The sequence below is a fragment of the Parasteatoda tepidariorum genome, chromosome 5 (genome assembly GCF_982258835.1).
Source record: "Parasteatoda tepidariorum strain Cologne lab strain chromosome 5, Ptep-v5.0, whole genome shotgun sequence".
Classification (NCBI taxonomy): Eukaryota; Metazoa; Arthropoda; class Arachnida; order Araneae; family Theridiidae; genus Parasteatoda; species Parasteatoda tepidariorum.
In genome coordinates this window covers 121,809,478-121,830,677 of record NC_141759.1, presented here as the reverse complement: position 1 = coordinate 121,830,677, position 21,200 = coordinate 121,809,478, and the positions used below count along the sequence as shown (strand labels likewise).

Here is a 21,200-nt window from a genome sequence, read left to right as displayed (position 1 = left end):
TGTGTGAAATGACGTTAAGACTCTTGTATTACATGGCCCTTTATATTAATCCATAGTATTCCAACTGGACCATGTATTATATTACAGGGTAGTAGTGCACCCTACCGAAGGAATTAATTATAGGCCAATTAGGGTGAGCAAAATGTGTCCCTTTTCGTTTGTATGTATATCTATAATAGAGTAAAAATTCGAAGTTAATATACTTTATTACTACATTGCCCTATATCGTCCCTTAATATTCAAACTGGGTCACGTTTTATATTATAGGGTACTAATGTACCGTAACAGAGGAAATAACTATAAGCCATTTAGGGGCCCACAATGTAGCTCATGTATAAGAGTGTCAGTTAAAAGTCCGGGATGGACGTCAAAGAGGATGCCTATTAATATATTGTAAAAGAACTTCGTTGTCCTATTTGCAGGACATTTTAAAGAAAATAATTTTTTTGTTTTAGGTGTACTTTGTATCGATTATGTTTAAAAAATATTTCCTACGGTTGCTTTTAAGAGTGGTTTAATATGGGTCAGTATGTTTTTAGGACATTTTAGAATTGAAACACTTTACCATCGCCATAATTGGATACCTGCAAGCGACGACACCATCCCCAAGTACGCCATGTGGCAAAATTGTAAAGGCTTCCCAGACCGCCGTAAACCAACAACCGTTGTAAATCCACGTCGTTTGACAGGTGATTATTTATCAGTTTCACATTTTATCTTTAATGTGATGACAATGAGCGAATTTCAAATTTGAGTTATCACAATTCCTTAGACGCACTGAAAGATTCCATGTAAATTCTTAATTATCGAGTGATACTATACAGCTTTGTTTTTACGCGACTGAAACCGTAGGTGTTTCGTATCGGTCAAATTAGATGACATAAATTAGAAGATATGTTATATAAATACTATATAATATTTAGCCCAGCAGACACTTTTCTTTTAAAATTACATGTTTTACATAAGTTGTTACATTAGTTTATATGCAATACTTTTTATATTTAAATATACATGTAATTGGTTTTCATTCAGATTTTTTAATATACTTCGTATTTAATTTTAAGGCATTACAATGTTAATCCATTGATACACTAACGTAAACAAGTCAGTCAAAACAATAAAGCTGATAATTAAGATTTAACATAGTGTCTCTTAACAATTTGGTTCACAATGATTCCATCGTTTCTCTGAGCCTTTCCACGACCGCTCGTAAACTATTCCATCTTGTTTCCACATAGCTTTCTGATAAGGCAATTATTGTTTTTGTGGTCAGACGATTTCTCTAATTTCGGTATACTATATCTCAGAACATAAATGTTTCGAGTTATCACTTTGTCATTGAATAAGATTTGTGACCCTGTAAAATTATGATCATTCAAAGTGAAAAAAATAATGAACACACTGATAACATTTTAAATTTTATTAGCCATATGAAAAAGTCACAAAGAGGGACTTCAAAACAAACACTGGCAAACCCGCCACCAGCGTTGAAATAAAATAAAAAAAGACATCTTTAAAGAAATTGGAAAATATAAAATAGAATGCATTACAATAGCTGCAAATGATATTCATAAATTACAACAAAGACAAATAATTCGAGGATTTGAAAAGCCCATAAAAAAATTATAAATCATTTTTAAAATGTAATACAAAATAGTAAAATCCTCCAAATAAACCTTTCTAAAAATAGTGTGATGAGTAACATTTTTAAGTAACAGTTTTCCATTATTGATACACACACACAATGATTAATTCATTATTAAGATGAACAATTAAAATTATTGCATTTTCTTATACCATCCAAAAATAAATGCTATATTAGAAAACATTTATTTTTTAAGAGCAAGAAAGTCTGTCCCTTCCCCAGGTTATTCAAAAGGCAATAACACTTGGTAGGAAAAGTATTGTATTCAATACTTAAAAAATGCATTTGTAGTTTGAACATTTTCAAAACTTGCACAACTCACTCACTGAAATGCCTCAAGTTTGAAACTTAAAAATGCAGCCTTTATTTTAAAATTTCCAACACAGGATTTTGCATTAAAATTAAACAAAAAGTTTAAATTATATTTAAAAAAAGATATAAAAAATAGGTTTCCATAATCACATTCAACAAAATACAAATAAGAGTATTGAGCAGCAGCAGAAGATGTTCTTTTATGCAATCACATCATGTGATTCATCCATGTGATTGAATTCTTCCAAATTAGCAGTTGGAGCTTTGGGTGCTTTATTCTGGAAAAGGAAAAAAAAGGTTTTGTAGAAAACCATAATCCCAACCAGGGACATATGGGGCAGTTGCCCCAACATCGAACGGAAAGTTTATTTTAAGTTTTCTTTAATGAACTATTTTTAAACAAAATTATCAGTACAGTGGAAAATATGTCAGTTTTATGTTAATCATTTATTATCTATCATATAAACTATTAATATATCGTATCTTCATTAATCTATCGTATGAACACAAAAAATCTATATTTCGTAAATCCATTGTTTTCTACAGCGGAATTTTCATAATGACGGAGGACAAATATGGCCAATCAAAAGTCTGTATTTTTACATATTGCAAAATGTGATATGATGGGCTTAAGTGAGCCATAAATTTAGCTGAATTCTGACCTAATGTCAGCAAGGATATTTCACAGATAGATTAGAAAATTGCATGATGGACATAGGAATTGTCAGAAAATCAATAAAATGGACGACCATTGGGGGATTTTTTGATTCTACTCAATTTTCTTGTTATCTATAATGAGGAGAAAAATACTAAAGTTAAAATTTTAATAATAATGTTCATTACTGAAATAGTGAGGGATCCCCCAAGGAAGCCACAAAAGTTGGACCTTGGTCTATGGAAATCCCTAACATTTCATTTAATGAAAAATTCAACTTTATTTCAGCAATCAGATAGAGAATAAAACAAAATCCTCCAAACATGTTGTTACCAAGAAGAGCAACAAAGGCACAATTTAAATTTACACTGCTTTTACGGAAACCCTCTTGGTGTAAACTTAATCAGTCTGATTTGAAGCATTTTGGAGCAGAAAAATGGGTTTTTGAGCAGATTGGAGCAAATAGTCTTTATATTCATAGGAGCACTTGTAAACATTAAATTTTTGAGCACACATTCTTAAATAATAAAGATGAAACGAAATAAAGAATTACTGTTTAGAATTTATATCAGCAGACTTATCATATTTAGATGCATTTTAAGTAAGAGAAATATTTCAAGCTTAATAAAATTCCAATTTTAAGTGAAATTTATTTATCACTCCCAATAAAACACACCATCATCAATAATATATAAAATCATCAATACAGAATTAATTTTAGAAAGACAGTACTGTTTTTGTTCATTTCAACAATATCTGTTATTACAATACCCAAATTTGAATTTCTTTTTTTATTATTTCTGACGATTCCATTATAAGCTACATTGTTTCTTCAGATTGTGTTGTTTGTATCATATTTTTACTAGATTTCACATTTTTAAATTACCATGGTACACAATGTTATTAAGACACTTGATATTGCTCATTTGGTGAAACAATGACGTAACTGCAAAACTGACCTAAATAGAGTAATTATCAGTTTCACCAAATGAACGATAGATACTTACATTATAACCTAAAGGACCATATTGTGTACCCTCTAATAAGCCTATAATTATTTCTTATATTGGGGACAATGACGTAACTGCAAAATCAACCTAAATTGAGTCATTATCGGTTACGTCATTGTTTCACCAAATGAGTCACATTTGCATTTGAGTAATGACTATTTGTTAACGATTTATTCAAAATTAATTCATTTTTTCGGACACTATCACTTGTTTTGTCTAATTATAATATTTTAAACACTATATTATTACAGCGTGTATGTGTCACATTTCAAGGTATTACTTTTGTGCCAACTCTATTGCACGCTATTTGTGCCAATTAAAGATTTTTGTCAACCCTTTCCACATGGATGGAGTTTTTAATTCCAATATTTTTAGTAGAATGTCACATCATGAATCTGCAATACTAACCCGAACGTCTTTTACAAAAGCCTATTTAAAATATGAATTCCTCTATTAGTAAAGAAGAATTGTGGACAATTAAGGCTTTTAATTAGTACTACTTAAAGGCCTGCATCAAGTGAAAGCAATGATTTCATTTGATAGGATAGAGAAAGATTTTTTATAAAATAGAAAAGAAAATGATAGAAGATGTTGGTTAATATGTAAATAAAGTAAAGTTATAATTTTTCTAATACATCTGCTGGCTTGTTATTTTTCTTAAAGGGACCAAGGGACGCATTGTTACTTATTTTTCACGTTCCCTACACAATTTTCGTCATATTTGGTGTTTTATAACAAAGCGGAATCATGGGCTAAGTGAATTTTGTTATTTTAGTAATACATGGTGCATAGCCAAATCTTGCAACAAAAAATAAGCACCTTTCAAGTACTTTTTATGCACTCAAAAAATATTTTTAAGCACTTTATACATTAACAAAATGCAAAATAATTTTTAAAGACTACATGATCATGATAAAATAACTAGTTTCTGACAAAGAACTCTTTTCTTGATTACATTAGCCCTTTAAAATGCTCATGAGATTTTTTTTAATCCATTTTAGAGAGTGGAAAATGAAGCTTGAAATTGAGAATATCTTGCAAAATGCAGCAGAGTTGCACAAGAGAGTGTAATAATCTCAGCAAACCCAGCTCATTATACGTATATGCAAACTCACAAGTATTTCATCCAACTTGTAAAATGATTGGCGCTTTCATACGCAATGGACCAACGGTACACTGAAATAGATTGTGATTGATTCAATTGTAAAAACGTTGAACGGAACAATGCGAAAAATACATTTTCGCATAATACGTGACGTGATAAAGAAAAAAAATCTCATTTTCAAAAAGGGAAAATTTACGCAATTTTTTATAACACCCAATGAAAAAAGCACCTTTAAAGGCTTTTAAAAAACGAAAATCAAAAATAAGCACTTTTTAAAAACGCTATGCACGATGTAATAATTAAAAAACATTTAATCATGACATCAGGAATGGAATAGCATTTAATCAAGAGTTTTTTAAAAAAACATTCACATACAAAATATAGAGTCTGACCTTTTTTGAGCGTGGTGATTGGCCCAAAGAAGATATAGCCTTCACTGCTAGATTATCCTGCTCTGCCACCACCCCACTGCCAGCTGAGAAATAACCAAAGGAACAAAAACATGCAAACATTTTAACCTTTAACATAATTCTTTTGCAGACACAAACATTTCCTTTTTTAATTAGAAAGAGAATTTCGTAGATTTAAATTTTATTGAATATTAGTATAATCCCACTACACTCATGTTTCGATATAAAGTAAATAGAATCAAATTTCATATGCATGGTTTTTTTAACATAGCTGCCAACATGTATAGGGAAAAAAATCCAGTAGATTTTACGAAATAATATAATATAAATTTCATGATAATTGTTCCATAATGTACTAAATATTTTACACATAGGAAATTTCAGGGATAAAATAGAAAAAAAGAAATTAAATAGAAATTAAAAGAGATTAAAATAGAAAAACTACCATATTTTCCAGTTATAATTTCACATTAAATAATCTGGAAATGTTATGTATTATGTTTATTCATAATTTAGAATATTAATAGGCATTTAATTCATCAAAGATAGTCAAAAGATTTTTTTAAATTAATTTAAAAAGTTCTAAATATTTTAGAACGAAAAAAAGTTTTGAACTGATTTTTACAAATTAGGTTAATTTTGTATAATAATACTTATTTAAGTATTCTAGAAAACAAGCAATAATTTTAATAGGGAATTTTTTAGCAATCTGACTCAATTTCAGGGAATTTCCTAAATTGTACAAAAACCAGGAGAATTTAAATTAAACCAGTAGTTCAGGAGAAACTGGCAAAATCCAGTAGTCTAGTGGAAAATTCCAGTAAAATTTGCAGCCATCTTTTTAGTCCAATTAACCACAAAATAAATAGCCTTGAGGATTACACTCAAATAAAAATACATTTAACTTAACCCTCCTCTGACTGTTCAATTTGTGGACCAAAATCACTTAAATATTGCGTTATTTTTTTCCCCTTCATACTTTAAATTTACATATTGGAAAATTGAAAGATGCATTTTTTCCTTCTAAACATAGATTTTTATCGAAAGAAACTAAGTTGTCAGGAAAACCAAATTCAGATATCAAAAAAAATTATCTTCATATCAATTTTGCACCATAGCCTAACTAAAGCTTTGCTAGTTTATTTATATCCTGATCAGATTCATCTGAGGAACAGTCCGAAAAATCTATATCACTATCAAAACTAAAATCACTTTCAGAATCTGATATATCATTAGGAACTCCGTTGATTGCTTTTTTTCTTTCTTCATTTCTGATTATATTGTATATAATTTATTTCACTGGTTAAACGGCAGAAAGGCGGGCTCCTCAACAAAAATATGAATAAGGCCCCCAGGCACAATTTTTTCGAGCTATCTGCGACTTAACTAATATCTTTCTGAAAGATACTTTTCATAACATATATGTTACTAATTTTAAAATAAAATTGCTGTGTGTTTACAAAAAACTATATATCACTTTTTTTTAATTGAACACTTAATAATTCTAATATTGTGGCTGATATTCTCGCATTTTGTTGATAGGGGGAAACACACAAATTATTTCCTTCTTCACATTTTGTAAATAATTGTTAAAAGAATTAAAAATCATGAAATCCACATTAATAATTACAGAAAAAAAGATCGCTGACAAAATCACGTGAATCAGACTTCTCAAATGCGTGTTTCGTTCCTCGAGATTAGGTTGCTGTCATAAATAATATCGCACATAAAATATTGGATTTAAAAAATATTGAGAAATCAATTGCAATATCTGCCAAAAATTCAAAAGAATTATTGACTTAAAAAGTAAATGCTCAAATGCAAGGATCGAATTTTTCGATATCGTTCGACATACATCGGGATATTTAAAAACCATGCGAAAATCAATATCTGTCAAAAATACAATTACTATATTATTGGCGTAAACTGGGTCAGTCAAAAAGCTATTATCTAAATGCGTGATACAAATATTACGCATAAATTTCTATTAAAAAGTTATATGTTTCACTTTTCAAAAGAAAAATCTTTCTGATGGAATTCTGTAACGTTCTGCCCCAACGTGTCGCTGCGATTCTGTCATAGGGGAGGGGGTCATGTATAAATGGGGATATGAACATGGAGAGGGTTAAGAGTTCAGGAAAGGGATTTTTTTTTTTCAATCTTAGCATTTTTTTTAATGTTGCATATTTTTTTTACATAATTTTAACCTACGCTTTCAACTTCAAATTATATGAGGATAAACAAAGAAAAAATTAATGTAACTGCTTTTCTAATAAATACAATAAAATTCTTCATTTTTAAATAGTGCTGCATAAGAATAATAACCCACTTTCAAGTAACAGTTATTAGTAAATGTGAGCAAACACAAAGCAGTTAATAAAGAAGCTGACACAGAATAGGCATTAAAAAGAGAAACCACTGAAACAGTAAGAATTCTTAGCCTCTTAAAGACACACCAATCACTGTTGACATATTTAATAAAAAAATAAATAAATAAATAAAAGAGGTTACAACCTGAAAGAAAAACTAATGTTCCTGGAATGCCACAAGATCTGGTAACCAACACAGCTCAATTTTACAAACTTAATGCACATTCAGGGTATCTGCTACATTTTAGATTTTCAAATTCATGATTCATTCCAAGAATTTTTCAAGACTTAACAAAATTACTATTTTCTCTCCCAAAAACACAACAATTAATTTAAAAAAGCATTACAACAACAATCATTGAAATGATAGGTATAACCAAAACTATTATACTCTGCATCTTTATTTATAGATTTTAAATTTAAAAACACAGAATTGAAAGAGTTATAGTAATAAAATAGCTAAAAAAAATACAAAAGCAAATTATTACTTTATTTTTTCTGCAGAATTATATTCTAAAGATATTGCGGCGGTGCCCTGGCCCTGTAATCTCACCTTCACTTGGTGATGCAAAAAAAAGAACTTTTACTTCAACTTGCAGGAGTCACGTAAAACCAGTTTTTCTACAAGCAACCGTCGATATCCACATTTTAGCTCGTTGCACGGTCGGTGAAGCATAGCTGTACAACGATCCTAATTTCATTTTTAACTTTCTGTATTTATTTGTAATTAATTATATTTAAATTAAATTTATTCTTCAAACTTTAATTGGTAATTTGCTTTAATGCTTATAAAAACTCAATTTACCAAAATATCTTTTCGTTCATTTGAAAGAAATACTACTGATTTTTACAGTCTTGCTTCATTTAGGATTTTAAATTGATAAAACAAAAATAAATAAATTAGCAAAAATTCTGAAATCGCAAAAGTTTAAAAGATAATTCACTCTAGAAATGTTTTTTCCTTCATTTTTTAAAAGAGCGCCGCACCCTAATTTCTGAAGAACATGATAAAAACATTTTATATTTTAATGAAATGTGACTGAGTGGGGATTTTGTTTCAAATTCCGATGTACGGAGCACCGTGAAATTGGGGGAAGGGTAACTTCCATTTTAAAAATTAGATTTTTAGGCAACTTAAATTCATGATTTTTTTAAAACAATAGTTAAAATCTTGACATTTCACGACAAATTTTGTTCAATACCAAAATTCTCGATTTCTCATGACTTTCCAGGTACGCAGATACCCTGACATTGTTTTAACTTAAAATTGCATGAAACTCTTATTGTGTCAATGTACCCTTTATTCTATTTTTTTCCTTTTCATTACTCATTGTTTCAGAGTTATTTATTTGGTGACGGGGGAGAGAAAAGCATTTAAAAAGGAAGAGTGAGCAACATCTTTATTTAATTTCATGATTGCATAGGAAACATTCTTTACTTTGAACAATTTCCGATTTATACAGGGTGCAAATCTTTCAACAAAAAATAAGCACTTTTTAAGCACTCAAAAAATATTTGTAAGCACTATATACATCAACAAAATGCAAAATAATTTTCCAGATTTTTACATGATCATGATAAAATAACTAGTTTCTGACAAAGAACTCTTTTTCACGATTATATTAGCCACCATTAAAAGATCTGGAGATTTTTCGGTTCAATATCAGAGGGTGGAAAATGATGCCTGCAATTGAGAATATCTTGCAAAAAACAGCAGAGTTGCACACATAACAATCTCACCGAATCCAGCTCAGTAGAAGCACATGCAGATTGCCAAGTATTTAATCTAACATGTAACTTGATGGGTGCTATCGTACGTCACGAACCCACGGTGCGCCGAAATGGATCGTGGTTGAATGAATTGGGAAAACGTTGAATTGAAAACAATGTAAAAACTAAGCTTTTGCACAACACACAGAAAAAAAATCGAGGTTGAATGAATTGGGAAATCGTTGTGAAAACAATGTGAAAACCAAGCTTTTGCACAACACGCAGAAAAAATCGACATGGTAAAGAAAAAAATATCTTATTTTGGAAAAGGGAAAGTTAAGCCTTTTTTAAAAACACACAATGAAAACCCACTTTTAAGGGCTTTTAAAAAACGAATATAAGCACCTTTAACTACTTTTTAAAAACGCTACACACCTTGCTATAGTAGTCTCCAGTGTAAACTTTAGATATTATAAATAATGCATGCACTAGGACTGGGCTACAAGTCGATGCATCGTGAAATATCGATTTAATGCATTCATCGGCAAGCCGATGTAATGACTTTCGATTTAGGCAATGCATCAGAAATCTGATTAAATAAAGATTTCTGATTTAATCAGATGCTTAGTGATGATTTCTGATTAGTGACTTTCATTCTTGATGCATCAGAAATTTAATTTAAGCTGCCAAGAGTGATTTTCATTTTCGATGCATCAGAAATTTGATTTAAGCCGTTGTCATGTAAGGCAACGCTCGTGATTTAACATGTACGAATCCTTGCCTACGCTAACGCTGTCACTGCGCTGACGGAGACGATTTTGATTTCGTCTAACAGCAAAGCTGTTGATAGAGTCTAGCTAAGAAGACGATATTAGTTTCGTTACGTTGAATAAGGAAAAGCGAATTGAATCAGAGCTCCCGGCTTCGAGCGAGGAACAGCGGTGAAATAGAACACTATGCATAGTTTCTTTATGTGCCATTTTTGTCTTAGGAAGTTTACTTGAAGATTATTTTCAGCTGGACTTACGTTATTTCGTGATGGCTGTCCACTTTATTTCGTTGGGATTCAACTTTTCTTGTAAATTATTTTCAGTGAGACTTTTGCTACTTAGCGATCGTTTAATTGTGCATTAGTTGGTTACTTTTTCCTTTTTTTTTTTTTGTCTGTCGGGATTTAACGCTTCTTGCCAATTATTTTTAGTAGACCTACTGTTACTTGACGATCATTGTGCAATCGCTGTTATCTCAAATTTTCATTCTGAAATCAATCTATTAATGAAAAGAAAATATGAATAAAAAAAAAGATTCTTCAGTGTTTTTTTTTTAATTATTGTTTTTTATTTTAAGCTATACAATTTAATAGGGGTATTTTGTATAACTTCGTTATAAAAAATTAGTTTTCTTTTTTAATTTATTTAATGCACATGAGTAAAAATTTGATAGAATTTGATTTTTAAAAAAATAAATCTTCAGTCATTTTTAATTATTAAAAAAATTTGGCTATTAGTTAAAACAAATTTTTTTTTAATTGAATAAAAAGTTAAGCAATGTTTTGACGTTTCTTAAAATTCTTTCAATACTTGTTTGTTTCATAATTTGTTAGACAGTATCATTTTTAAGCAAATAAACCTTAGTAGATTTTAATTTCTAAAAAAAAAATTATAACAATAATAAATAAATAAAAAACTAATTTATTTTTACATTCATTAAGTATAGAATTAGAGCATTAGTTAATGCAACTTTATTAATTTAAATAAATGAATTAAACAAGGTCTAACAATGCTTCAAAAGAGACGATTTCTTTCAACAAATAACTTAAAAAATGTTTTACTAAAGTGAACATTTCTTTAGTTTGGTTTTTACTTTAGTTTTTTCTTTCCTTTTAATTTTTAATGCATGTATGTAAAATATTTTATTAGTTTTATTATTATTTTTAAACCAATAAATCTTAAGTCATTTTTAACTTTAAAAAAAAATTTGCTTTTATTAAAATTAGCCAAGTTTATTTTTTAAAAAAATTAGCTTCGGTTTGTTTTTACTTACCACATTTTGTTTTGTAATAGATTTATTCCTTTTATTTATTTTTGATAAATTTAAAGACTTCTGAAAGATAATTTTTGAACATATGCTAAAGCGCGATACATCGCAATGTCTAACAGACGATGCATCACAATGTAAAATTTCTTACTACGCCCAGTCCTAATAAGCACCATAATAGAAATACCATAAATATGACACTAACATGAGAATCAAATTAGGAAACCAAGGAATCATTTTTATATAAAACTATTTTTTAAAAATATTTTTTTTAATTGATAAAATTAAGAATTTTGCCCATTTTGGGTTCATACACCATATTCACAATTTTGTTTCAACCAACAGATTATTCAAACGGAATATACAATTAATAATAAATGCACTTCAAATGATTTGAATAAAAAAAAAAAAAACTGAAAGCAATTTAACAAGTTGTTTCAATCTAACATGGAGAGAAAACATTTAAAAAAAAACTGTCAATTTGGTAGTTTAGAGATAGACAAGCATTTAAAAATAAATAAATTTCAATTTACTTTCCACATAAGGTAGGAAATCATTACAAAACTCTTTTCTAATAATATAAATAGATAAATTAAAAATATAGTAATTACAATAATTGTTAATAATAATTATAATAGATAGCAAATGACACTTATTTTTTTCATGATATAAGCTTTACTATAATATGAGGTAGCATACTTGTAAGTTAAATAGATTTTGTGAAATAAATAATAGTGCAGCAGATCAAGCAGTAAAAAGAAATAAAATAGGAAGCTATACATTTGGAACAATAGTTTTGATTTGTTATGAACCAATGATTTGGTATTTTCCATATGATCGGTGCGGGAATAAGGTCGTCAATGCAAGGTCATTGAGGTAAGTTTAAAAAAAAAACTTTTTTCTTAGGTCCACTTTGCATAAATACAAATAAAATAGCCGAATTTGTGTCAGCAAAATGGTAAAGAAAAGAAAATTTAAATATTAAAAGTCTAAGTGTTAGTTTTCGTAAGCTCATAATTTTAAATAAGCACTGAAATCATTTTAGAATATTTTAATTGTTTATAGATTAACATAAATTTCACTAAAACAAAAAAAGTATTTTTAAATTGATTATAAAATAAATACAGTATGGGGACCCCTAATCTGGCATCCAGAAATCCCTCACTTATCAATTTTTTTTTTAAAGAAATTGAAAAGACAAAAAAAAAATATCAGTTATATTCTCTTTTATTAGGAATTTTATTCTGTGGAAGTAAGTAACATTATCTTATCTTTTAAAAAAATATAAAAAAGCATGAAAAAAAATAATCTGTTCCTAAAGCAGTTTAAAATAAAGTGAAAAGTAAATACATCTGCATTTCCAATGAACAAAATAAAGAAATGCAAGTTGGGAGAAACTGATCAATTAGTATCGACAGTTATGCAATTGCTTTACTGGTTTGTCCCTACATTTCCCACTCCTGTTTGACCATAAATTGGCCGCACCCTGTTGACATTGAAACTACCAAGTGGTGTACAAAATGAATTCCATCCCTTTTGCATTTGCTTTTTTTTATTAGTTATTAACTATTACTTTTTTTTGTTAATTGTTGACTTTTTTTATCGTTATTAGTTATATGCTTGTTTTTTGTAATTATTCATTGTTAGTTTCTTAGCATTAATTACTTTTTTTGTAGTTTCGTGGTAGCTTTATTTTATGTGAAGTGAGCATCTTTTGTTAAAACAAAATGTCATATAAAAGTAAAAACGAGAACAATGAGCTTGTGCCGCTGAAGAAAAAACGATTATTTCTTCATCGGAGGATTCTGATTATTTCATCTTGAAGTATTTCTTCTTGATTATATTATATATACAATCGACTCGTGTTATAACGACCCTGTGATAGAACGACCAACATGATATAAGGATCCTGTGAAGGAGTCCCAATTCCCATCCATGAAAGATAACATTATTTTACTCTTGCTATAACGACCGTAAAAAAGGTCAACTCTTAATATAATGATCCTCTCTGAATTTGAACACCGCTCTTTTCTAACTTCCTATTGGAAAGTGGAGTTGAATGGTTGACCTTGAACAAGCACACCTCTGTTAAGTCCTGTTTCCTAGAATCCGAAGGTCTCACATGGCGTCAAGACAAAGCGATTTCAGTTGGCTAGTATGGTGGCGTGTAGACAACAAACTTAATCGAGCATTGAGGACGAGCTGTCGAATCGGGTGAGTTTGTTTACTCTTGCACCCCCTCCCATTGCAGACATCCCCACCTCTTTTCCTTTGCCTCTCCTTTTCAGTTTCATTTTGTTTTTAGCTGGAAAAGGTTTTTGCATTTGATTAAAGTGTGCTGTTCTTAATTTTGCAAGCTTGCATTTCAACACGCTGATTTGTCATTTGATAAAAATGCCACCTTTAGTAAACGTTGTGCTTTTTCTATTGATGTGAAAAGAAAAATGTTAGAGTCCATTGATGAGAAACTCATGCCTAAAACTAAAAAATTTGGAATACCTAAGAACACTCTGTTCACATTAGTGAAGAACAGAGAATCCATTTTAAATGCTGCACCAGAAAGAATGAGACTCAGAGATGGAAAATTCCCTCTTCTTGAGAAAGCCCTTTTAGACTGGATGAAAGGCATGAGCAGCAAGAACATTCCTCTGGATGGAAACGCTTTAAAAGAAAAGGCAACAGTTTTTTTTAAAAAAAACTATCCTATCCCAATGAATCCTTCAAAGCTTCCGATGGATGGCTTCAGAACTTTAAGCATCGGCATGAAATAGTATTCACAAAAATATGCGGGAAAAGCTCTTCAGTAAACAAAGATACCGTGCGTATATTCAAGGAAGAATCTTTCTAAAAAATTATGGAAAACTATAGTGAGGACGGTATTTTTAATGCAGATGAAACTGCACTTTTTTTATAAACTTTTACCTGATAGATCTTTAGTTTTTAAAGGTGAAACATGCAAAAGAAATACGCGGTCCAAACAAGGAATAACTGTTCTGCTTGGAGCGAATATGTCAAGTAATGAGAAATTACTATTGCTTGTAATTGGTAATTCGCAGTGTCCCCGCTGTCTAAAGGGTGTAAAATCCTTACCTGTAGCACATTGTGCCAACAAGAAGGTTTGGATGACGGGTTCGCTGTTCGAAGAATGGCTTTGGATCCTTGATAAAAAAAAATTGCATCAACAGAACAGAAAAATCTTGATAATTGTCAACAATTGCACTGCGCATTCAAAAGAAATTAAAAATTTGAAGGCGATAAAAGTGGAGTACCTTCCCCCAAATGCGACATCAGAGTTCCAACCAATGGATCAAGGTGTGATCCACAGCTTCAAAAGAATCTACAGGAAAATGCTGATTCGCAAAATTTTATTTCATGTGGAAAACATGAAATTTGACGTTGATCTGCTGGTTGCTCTACGAACTGTAGAAACTGCTTGGAAAGAAGTTTCAGTAAACACCATTGAGAACTCTTTCCGATCAGCAGGATTTTGTAGAAAGGAAAATCCGTGTGGCGAGGACATGGATCAAAATTTTATTTCATGTGGAAAACATGAAATTTGACGTTGATCTGCTGGTTGCTCTACGAACTGTAGAAACTGCTTGGAAAGAAGTTTCAGTAAACACCATTGAGAACTCTTTCCGATCAGCAGGATTTTGTAGAAAGGAAAATCCGTGTGGCGAGGACATGGATCACTTAGATGACCTTGACCTAGACGATAAAATACTGAAGGAATTTTCCTCGTATGTAAATTTGAGTGATGCTATGAACAACTTTGACGAATATGCGAAGGTCGACGATGATGTACAATGTACAGAGGAGTTAAGAGAGAAGGAGATTTTAAACTTATTGTTAAATAAAGATATGGGCGAGGCTTCATTCGACGAAGAAATTAGTGTTTTACCGAAGGAAAGGCCTTCAATTAAACAAGATGCAGAAGCAATAAACACAAAGGGATTTTTTTTAGTTTCACCTAAATTCAGATGACCATTTGGAGAAAATTAACAGTTTGGAAATAGCGCTTTTCCAGAGCTCAAAATTACGACTAACTTCAATTTCCAATTTTTTTACAAAAACTTAAAACATGTAACTTCAACAAATTAATGCACATCAAAAAATTAATGTCTTCATCTAATGAAGCCTCGTTTATGTTCCTCGGTTTACACTTCCTTATAATACTGCAGATTATGTACATAAAAAAAAAATTGTTATATATACTGCAAATTATGTACATCAAAAAATTCATTAGAAACTAGATTTTTTTTTTTGTCATACTATGTTTTTTAATCTGTAGTTTAAAATAAAATTCTTAATTGTTAACAGTTGTAATTTAATTGTTAAAATGTCCGTAAGTTTTATTAATGTATGTATCCTATCCTTTTTTGGTTTATAACATGTATACCACAAATAGTATATGCATGCATTATGACGTTTAAAACCATTATGTGACCGATTTTCAAAGGAAAATTGCTCATTTTGCTATAGCAACCATTTGATATAACGACCAGATTGGGGCAGTCCGGATGGGGTCGTTATAACGCGAGTCAACTGTATTATTTTAATTAATGAAATTTCTTAAGATGGGACAGCTTTAAATTCACCCCATCATAATCTACAATCAAAACTTAGCTAAATTAAGTGGTTTTTCTGAAATTAACAGCATAATTGAATTATCGTAATATATGGGTGCCGTATTGGAATTCTGAAATTCAAAAGAAGAAAATTTCAAAACAATGGATGTAACATACCTTCAGAATTAGAAATTGTGCTGGCAACTGTTTCTGAAATAGTGCTACTTTTACTGGTGAAGGAATTGAGAGCATTTTCTGTTGAGTTCAGGAACGCGTGTTTAGCATTTTCAGTGGCATTCAGTACAGTTTCTTTAGCATTTTCTGTGGTGCTAATGACAGTTTCTTTTGCATTCACAATTGTTTCTTTTGCTGTCACAACAGAAGAGGAAATTTTGGTGACACTTTCCTGCACAACTTTAGAAGACTCAACCTTTTCCAGTACTGTAGTCACACCTTCACTCACTGTACTCCTATAAAACAATAAAATAACAATGTATTAGGTTTTTTATAAACCATTCAAAAAACTTTTATTTTTTCAAGATTTTCAAAAAAAAAAGGTGTCAACACTTGATGTTATTTTGATTTGGTTATTTTAACCAACTTTATCTTTAGATATTCAAACAAACAATAAAAGCAGGAAAAAGTAATAAAAAGCAATAAAATAAATGTGTTTTTGCCAGACAGTACTTGTTCAGACAACAGAAAGGTTCCTGTGTGTTCGTAGGCTGTGTGTCCCCTGAAGAAGAGCTGTCTTGCAAACACACATTAATTTTATTGCTTTTTAATACTTTTTCCTGCTTTTATTGTTTGTTTGAATATCTAAATTAAAATAAAGCAAATTTGGTTTTAGCTGCTTTAGGCACATTTTGATTTACTTCTTTTGTTTTGGTAAATTGGATTCATTTTCTGATTAGATTAACTTTATTTACCTTTCTTATGTCTTACACGTGTACTTATAAGTCATTATTAAGTTTGTCATTTATTTTTACAATTCAATTTTTCTCATTTGATTTTCTGTCAGTTTTTGATTTCCCCACTCTGACATCCCTTACAATTTCTGCTTTTCTCCCTTTATATATAAAACAAAATTGGATTTTCTATTTTGATTTGAAATGTTACTTATTTTGTCTTTTTCTGAATTAGTTTCATTCTTTGATTAAACTATCAAAAAACTAATATTTATTTTATTTTTTTTAAAAAACCTATAAAAAAAATATTTTTATTTGTTTTTACATATATTTGTTAGTTATTTCACATAAATGTTTCATTTAAACCAGAGTTGCACAATTTTTCTATTTTTGATAGGGGGACACAAAAACTTAAAATAACAACAAAAATGGCACATAGCATGCAGGGGCCAAGATGAATAGGGTAAAGTTGCAAGGTTTTTCAAAATCCAGACTTAATTGCATGTGAGCAAGTAGTTAAGAGTACAGTTTGTAAAAAATTATATTTCTCTGCCTGAACTCGTGATTGAACGAAATGATTACAAGTTCAAACTAGCACAGCACAAGTAAATAAAAAATTATTTAGTGTGGCACATTTTTTTGTACACTGCACATATACATGCAGTGTATGTATAAATTTGTAGCTTAAAACATCTGCACTAATTAGCATATTTCAGGTTAGGTCCTTGAACCCAGAATCATTAGAACAAAACTTATTGAGGGTATTCAGTTTTTTGTGCGCCTCCTTCATAAAACACAGAAACAAAGCAGACTGAGTAGACTTCTTTTCTTATTTGAACCATTTTTCAGGAAAAGTATTAATCTGCTTAAACTATTGTGAACATATTTAATTCAACTATTTATTGACATAGAAAAAATACGTACATGACTTAATACAGGATTCATATTTAAAATCTCACAAAAACTTTCCTCATTTTCCATAGGAAAATATAATATTAAATCTCACCAATAAAAACAAGAAAAAGGCATCAGTGTTAATACAATATCAATCAGTATAATTCTTACATACTATCTGGTTGTGTTATACAATATTATAGTTTATCGACATGTTAATATGTAAACATCATATATTTTAAGATTTTCAAATAGACAATTACCACCTACAATCTTAAATTATTATTACTAAATTAGTAGTAGATTTAAGAAAAAAATTCAAAATTGCCGTTAATATATTTTATAAAAGCCTGATAACATAAAATTGCTGTATGAACAAAAAATGACATGATGACAATTTAGTGTCCTAAAATGAAAATTTTTTTGTTAAGATTTATTTTGAAGAAGAAAAAAAATGGAAAAAAAAGCAATTCAAAAGGCTATGAAAAGACTTTTGTACCGGTACAAAAATATATTATAGACTAAAAATGTAAAGGGACACACAGAAAAGCATCAAATGAAGGAAGAAAGTCATCAACATTTTAGAAATAAGATGTCTTTTACAGGATGTAAAAAACAAGAACATTTTAAAAAACATTAAGAAAAAACTATTTTCAGGGCTTCAAAACCAGTTTATGAAAATTGTTTTGAGTATGAATTCAAACCTCATAATATTTTTTTTCTTTTTTTAATGTAGCTACAAGCAAATCTTTAAATTTAACTAAAACAATAAAATACATCCTTATTCAACAGAATGGACAAATAATCTTATACCGCTTGGGAATTGGATAAAAAAAAGTAAAAAATCAGTCTTACGTTAGATGATCCTTGACACTATCAACAGTTATGTCTAGTTCACCTTTGCTTTCATCCTGTGATGTGTTGTTCACTTCAATTTTGCTATCAGACTCTTCCTCTTTCAATCTGGATGATGAGACAACTATTATTTCAGATACACAATAAAAAAAACAAATACCCCAGTCAAAAAATACCACAAAACTGTTTTTGTTATTTTTTTAAAAATTGAAATGAACTTCAATTAAAAAAATTTAATTAGGCAGGGTTGAAAAATTTTTGACAATTGACAGTTTTATCTTGTTTTAACCATCATGTCCAAAAAAAAAAAAAAATTGGCATTGTTCTTGACAGTTGTTAAAAATTATGCAATTTTGAATCATGTAAAACGAATGGCGTTTTCATACGCTACGGACTGACAACATGCTGAAATAGATTGTGGGTGAATTCAATGTGAAAATGTTGAATGGAACAATGTGAACAGTGTCTTTTTCATAATTCGAAGCAAAAATCATAGTAAAGGAAAAATCTCATTTTGAAAAAGGAAAAATTAAGCACTTTCTATAAACATTTAATGTAAAAAGCACCTTTAAGGGCTTTTAAAAAACAAAAACAGAAAATAAGCACTTTTAAGAGCTTTCAAAAAACAAATTGAAAATAAGCACCTTTAAGCACCTTCTTTAAAAACGCTACACACCCTGTCTTATTGAACAATAAATCAAACACTTCAAAAACTTATAAAATTTCATTGTTTATAAAACAATTGAGTAAAACAAAATGGAAATAGGTAAAGCAATGAAAGCTTAATAAGGCAATGAAAGCAGAAAACACACACCACCCTGAAGAAATCTGTTAAACAAGTTTAAAAGATTTCATCTATAAAATTTAAGGATGGAATTCAATCTTATCCAGACTTTCATGAATATCCTTGAACTTTGTGATTTGTGTCATTTTTTTTTCTTCTTACACATACATTTTACAAAAAATTAATACTTGCCATTAGAATTAAAGATTTTTTTAAAAAAATAACAAGACATATTTTTTTCTTGAAACATGGCTTTGAATTACTTTAATTCATTTTCCTGATTATTCGGGTTTTTCTTTTAAATTTCCAAATTAGTAAACTCCCAGACCTTTTTTTCATGCTGTGGTGTTTGTTTCCTTGTTCTTCATATTTGTGAAAAATGTATATAAATTTTTTGTCATCAAATAAATTGATTTTTGAAAATAACCACGGTACTGTAATGAAATAAAATATAGTCAGCCAAAACTTTTAAAAATACATTTAGTACTAAAATTCCCTTATAGGAAAAGTTTTCTAAATGGAATTTATTATGAGCCTGAACTAGTCAGCGAACTCTTCATTTTGAACCACATTTATAATCAACACAGATATAGGAAACTCGGTTGTAAAAAGGGCATATCACTTGAGAAGAAATATTTTTTTAAAAAAAATAATAAATAAAAACACTTTGAAATAAAAATGCATTTTGCAATTATCTGAAAACAAAACCACTTGAAACTTATAAAAATCAAATAATCAAAAGGCACCAGCCTTTCAACTTAAAATAGTAAATAATAACAAACTACGTAACTAGAATAAAAATAAAAAAAATTTAAATTTTTAATATGTGGAAGTGCTAACTCAATGTTTGAAATGCTATAAATTTTTCTCAAAGGGAATTTTCCTTAACCAAAACACATTCAAAACAAATAGTTTATTATTTGAAAATTAAAGTAATATAACAAAGTAACAGTAAAAAAAAAAAATGAAATTGATTTTTCCATTGAAAACTTGCTATAATTTTAAACTTGATAAAATGGGCAAAATTTCAAGTGTACATTATTCTTTCTTTTTTAAATCGAAAGCCAAACTGATAATGTTTTTTCTTATTACACTGAGGAATAATTAAGTTCATTAATTGATATAAAATTGAATTTGTGTAATCCGCCCCTAAAAATAAAATAACGCTGCCCACCCTCGAAAAAGGTATTGCACACTTAGCCTAAAAAATAATTTGGAAAGAAAAAAAAGTATCTAATTAAATTTATTATTTATGGGAATCCTTGAGACACTTCACTTGATCTTTCAATTAGGGTTGGGGAAAAAAAGTTGTTCTTGGATAAAAAAAAAAAGTATTCAGATGATTATTTTCTAAACATTTTAAAAATTGTTTTGTTTAGGGTGAGAAAAAAAAAGCTATTTCAAAAATCATTTATTTTGAAAATATAGAAACAATTTAGAGTTTTGAATACTTTTATTTTGCAAGTACAGAACCAAATGTCAAAAAAGGTCCCTCCAAGCCTACACAACTGTTTTAATAAAACCAAGAACATTTTAGCATTGACTGTTGCATTTTAATATTTCACTTGCTTTCGATTCACTTTACACTATTCCAGATTCTTATTTAATTAAAATATAGGGAGAAAAATAATGCACAAAAATATTTAAAATTTTTTACTGTATATACTAGAAAAGTAAAACAAAAGTAAAAATTTCAATACACATAATTTCTCATAGTACTATCAGTTGCTAAAAATAATGAACTTAACTATATTAAACTTCACTAAATACTCTTACAAGATTATGCAATAAAAAAACTGAATATCTTAAATAACTTTTGATCCAATGATTTTAATGAATTAGCAATCAAAATTATTTGAGGGATTAATCTGAAATAGGCTAATCAATTAGTAGATTTTTCTTTTCTTTTTAACCCACAAAATAGGAGGGGCATAAACT

The 21,200-nt window shown here is 29.2% G+C and overlaps 1 protein-coding gene across 6 annotated transcripts in view; it reads right to left on the bottom strand.

Annotated features, from left to right (window-relative positions):
- Window positions 1-1,405: 1,405 nt before the first annotated feature.
- LOC107447257 (lethal(2) giant larvae protein homolog 1) overlaps window positions 1,406-21,200 on the bottom strand; it is a 109,339-nt gene continuing 89,544 nt past the window's right edge. For 4 of the 6 annotated variants that reach the window (XM_071185547.2, XM_071185548.2, XM_071185551.2 and 1 more), the window contains 4 exons: window positions 18,479-18,586; window positions 15,999-16,291; window positions 5,120-5,202; window positions 1,406-2,235 (listed from right to left, as the gene is read on the bottom strand). In XM_071185547.2, the coding sequence (XP_071041648.2) occupies window positions 2,158-2,235; window positions 5,120-5,202; window positions 15,999-16,291; window positions 18,479-18,586 (562 nt within the window). In that variant the 3' untranslated portion in view covers window positions 1,406-2,157. The remainder of the gene's footprint in view (window positions 2,236-5,119; window positions 5,203-15,998; window positions 16,292-18,478; window positions 18,587-21,200) is intronic. The other 2 variants (XM_071185549.2, XM_071185550.2) reach the window with 1 other exon arrangement.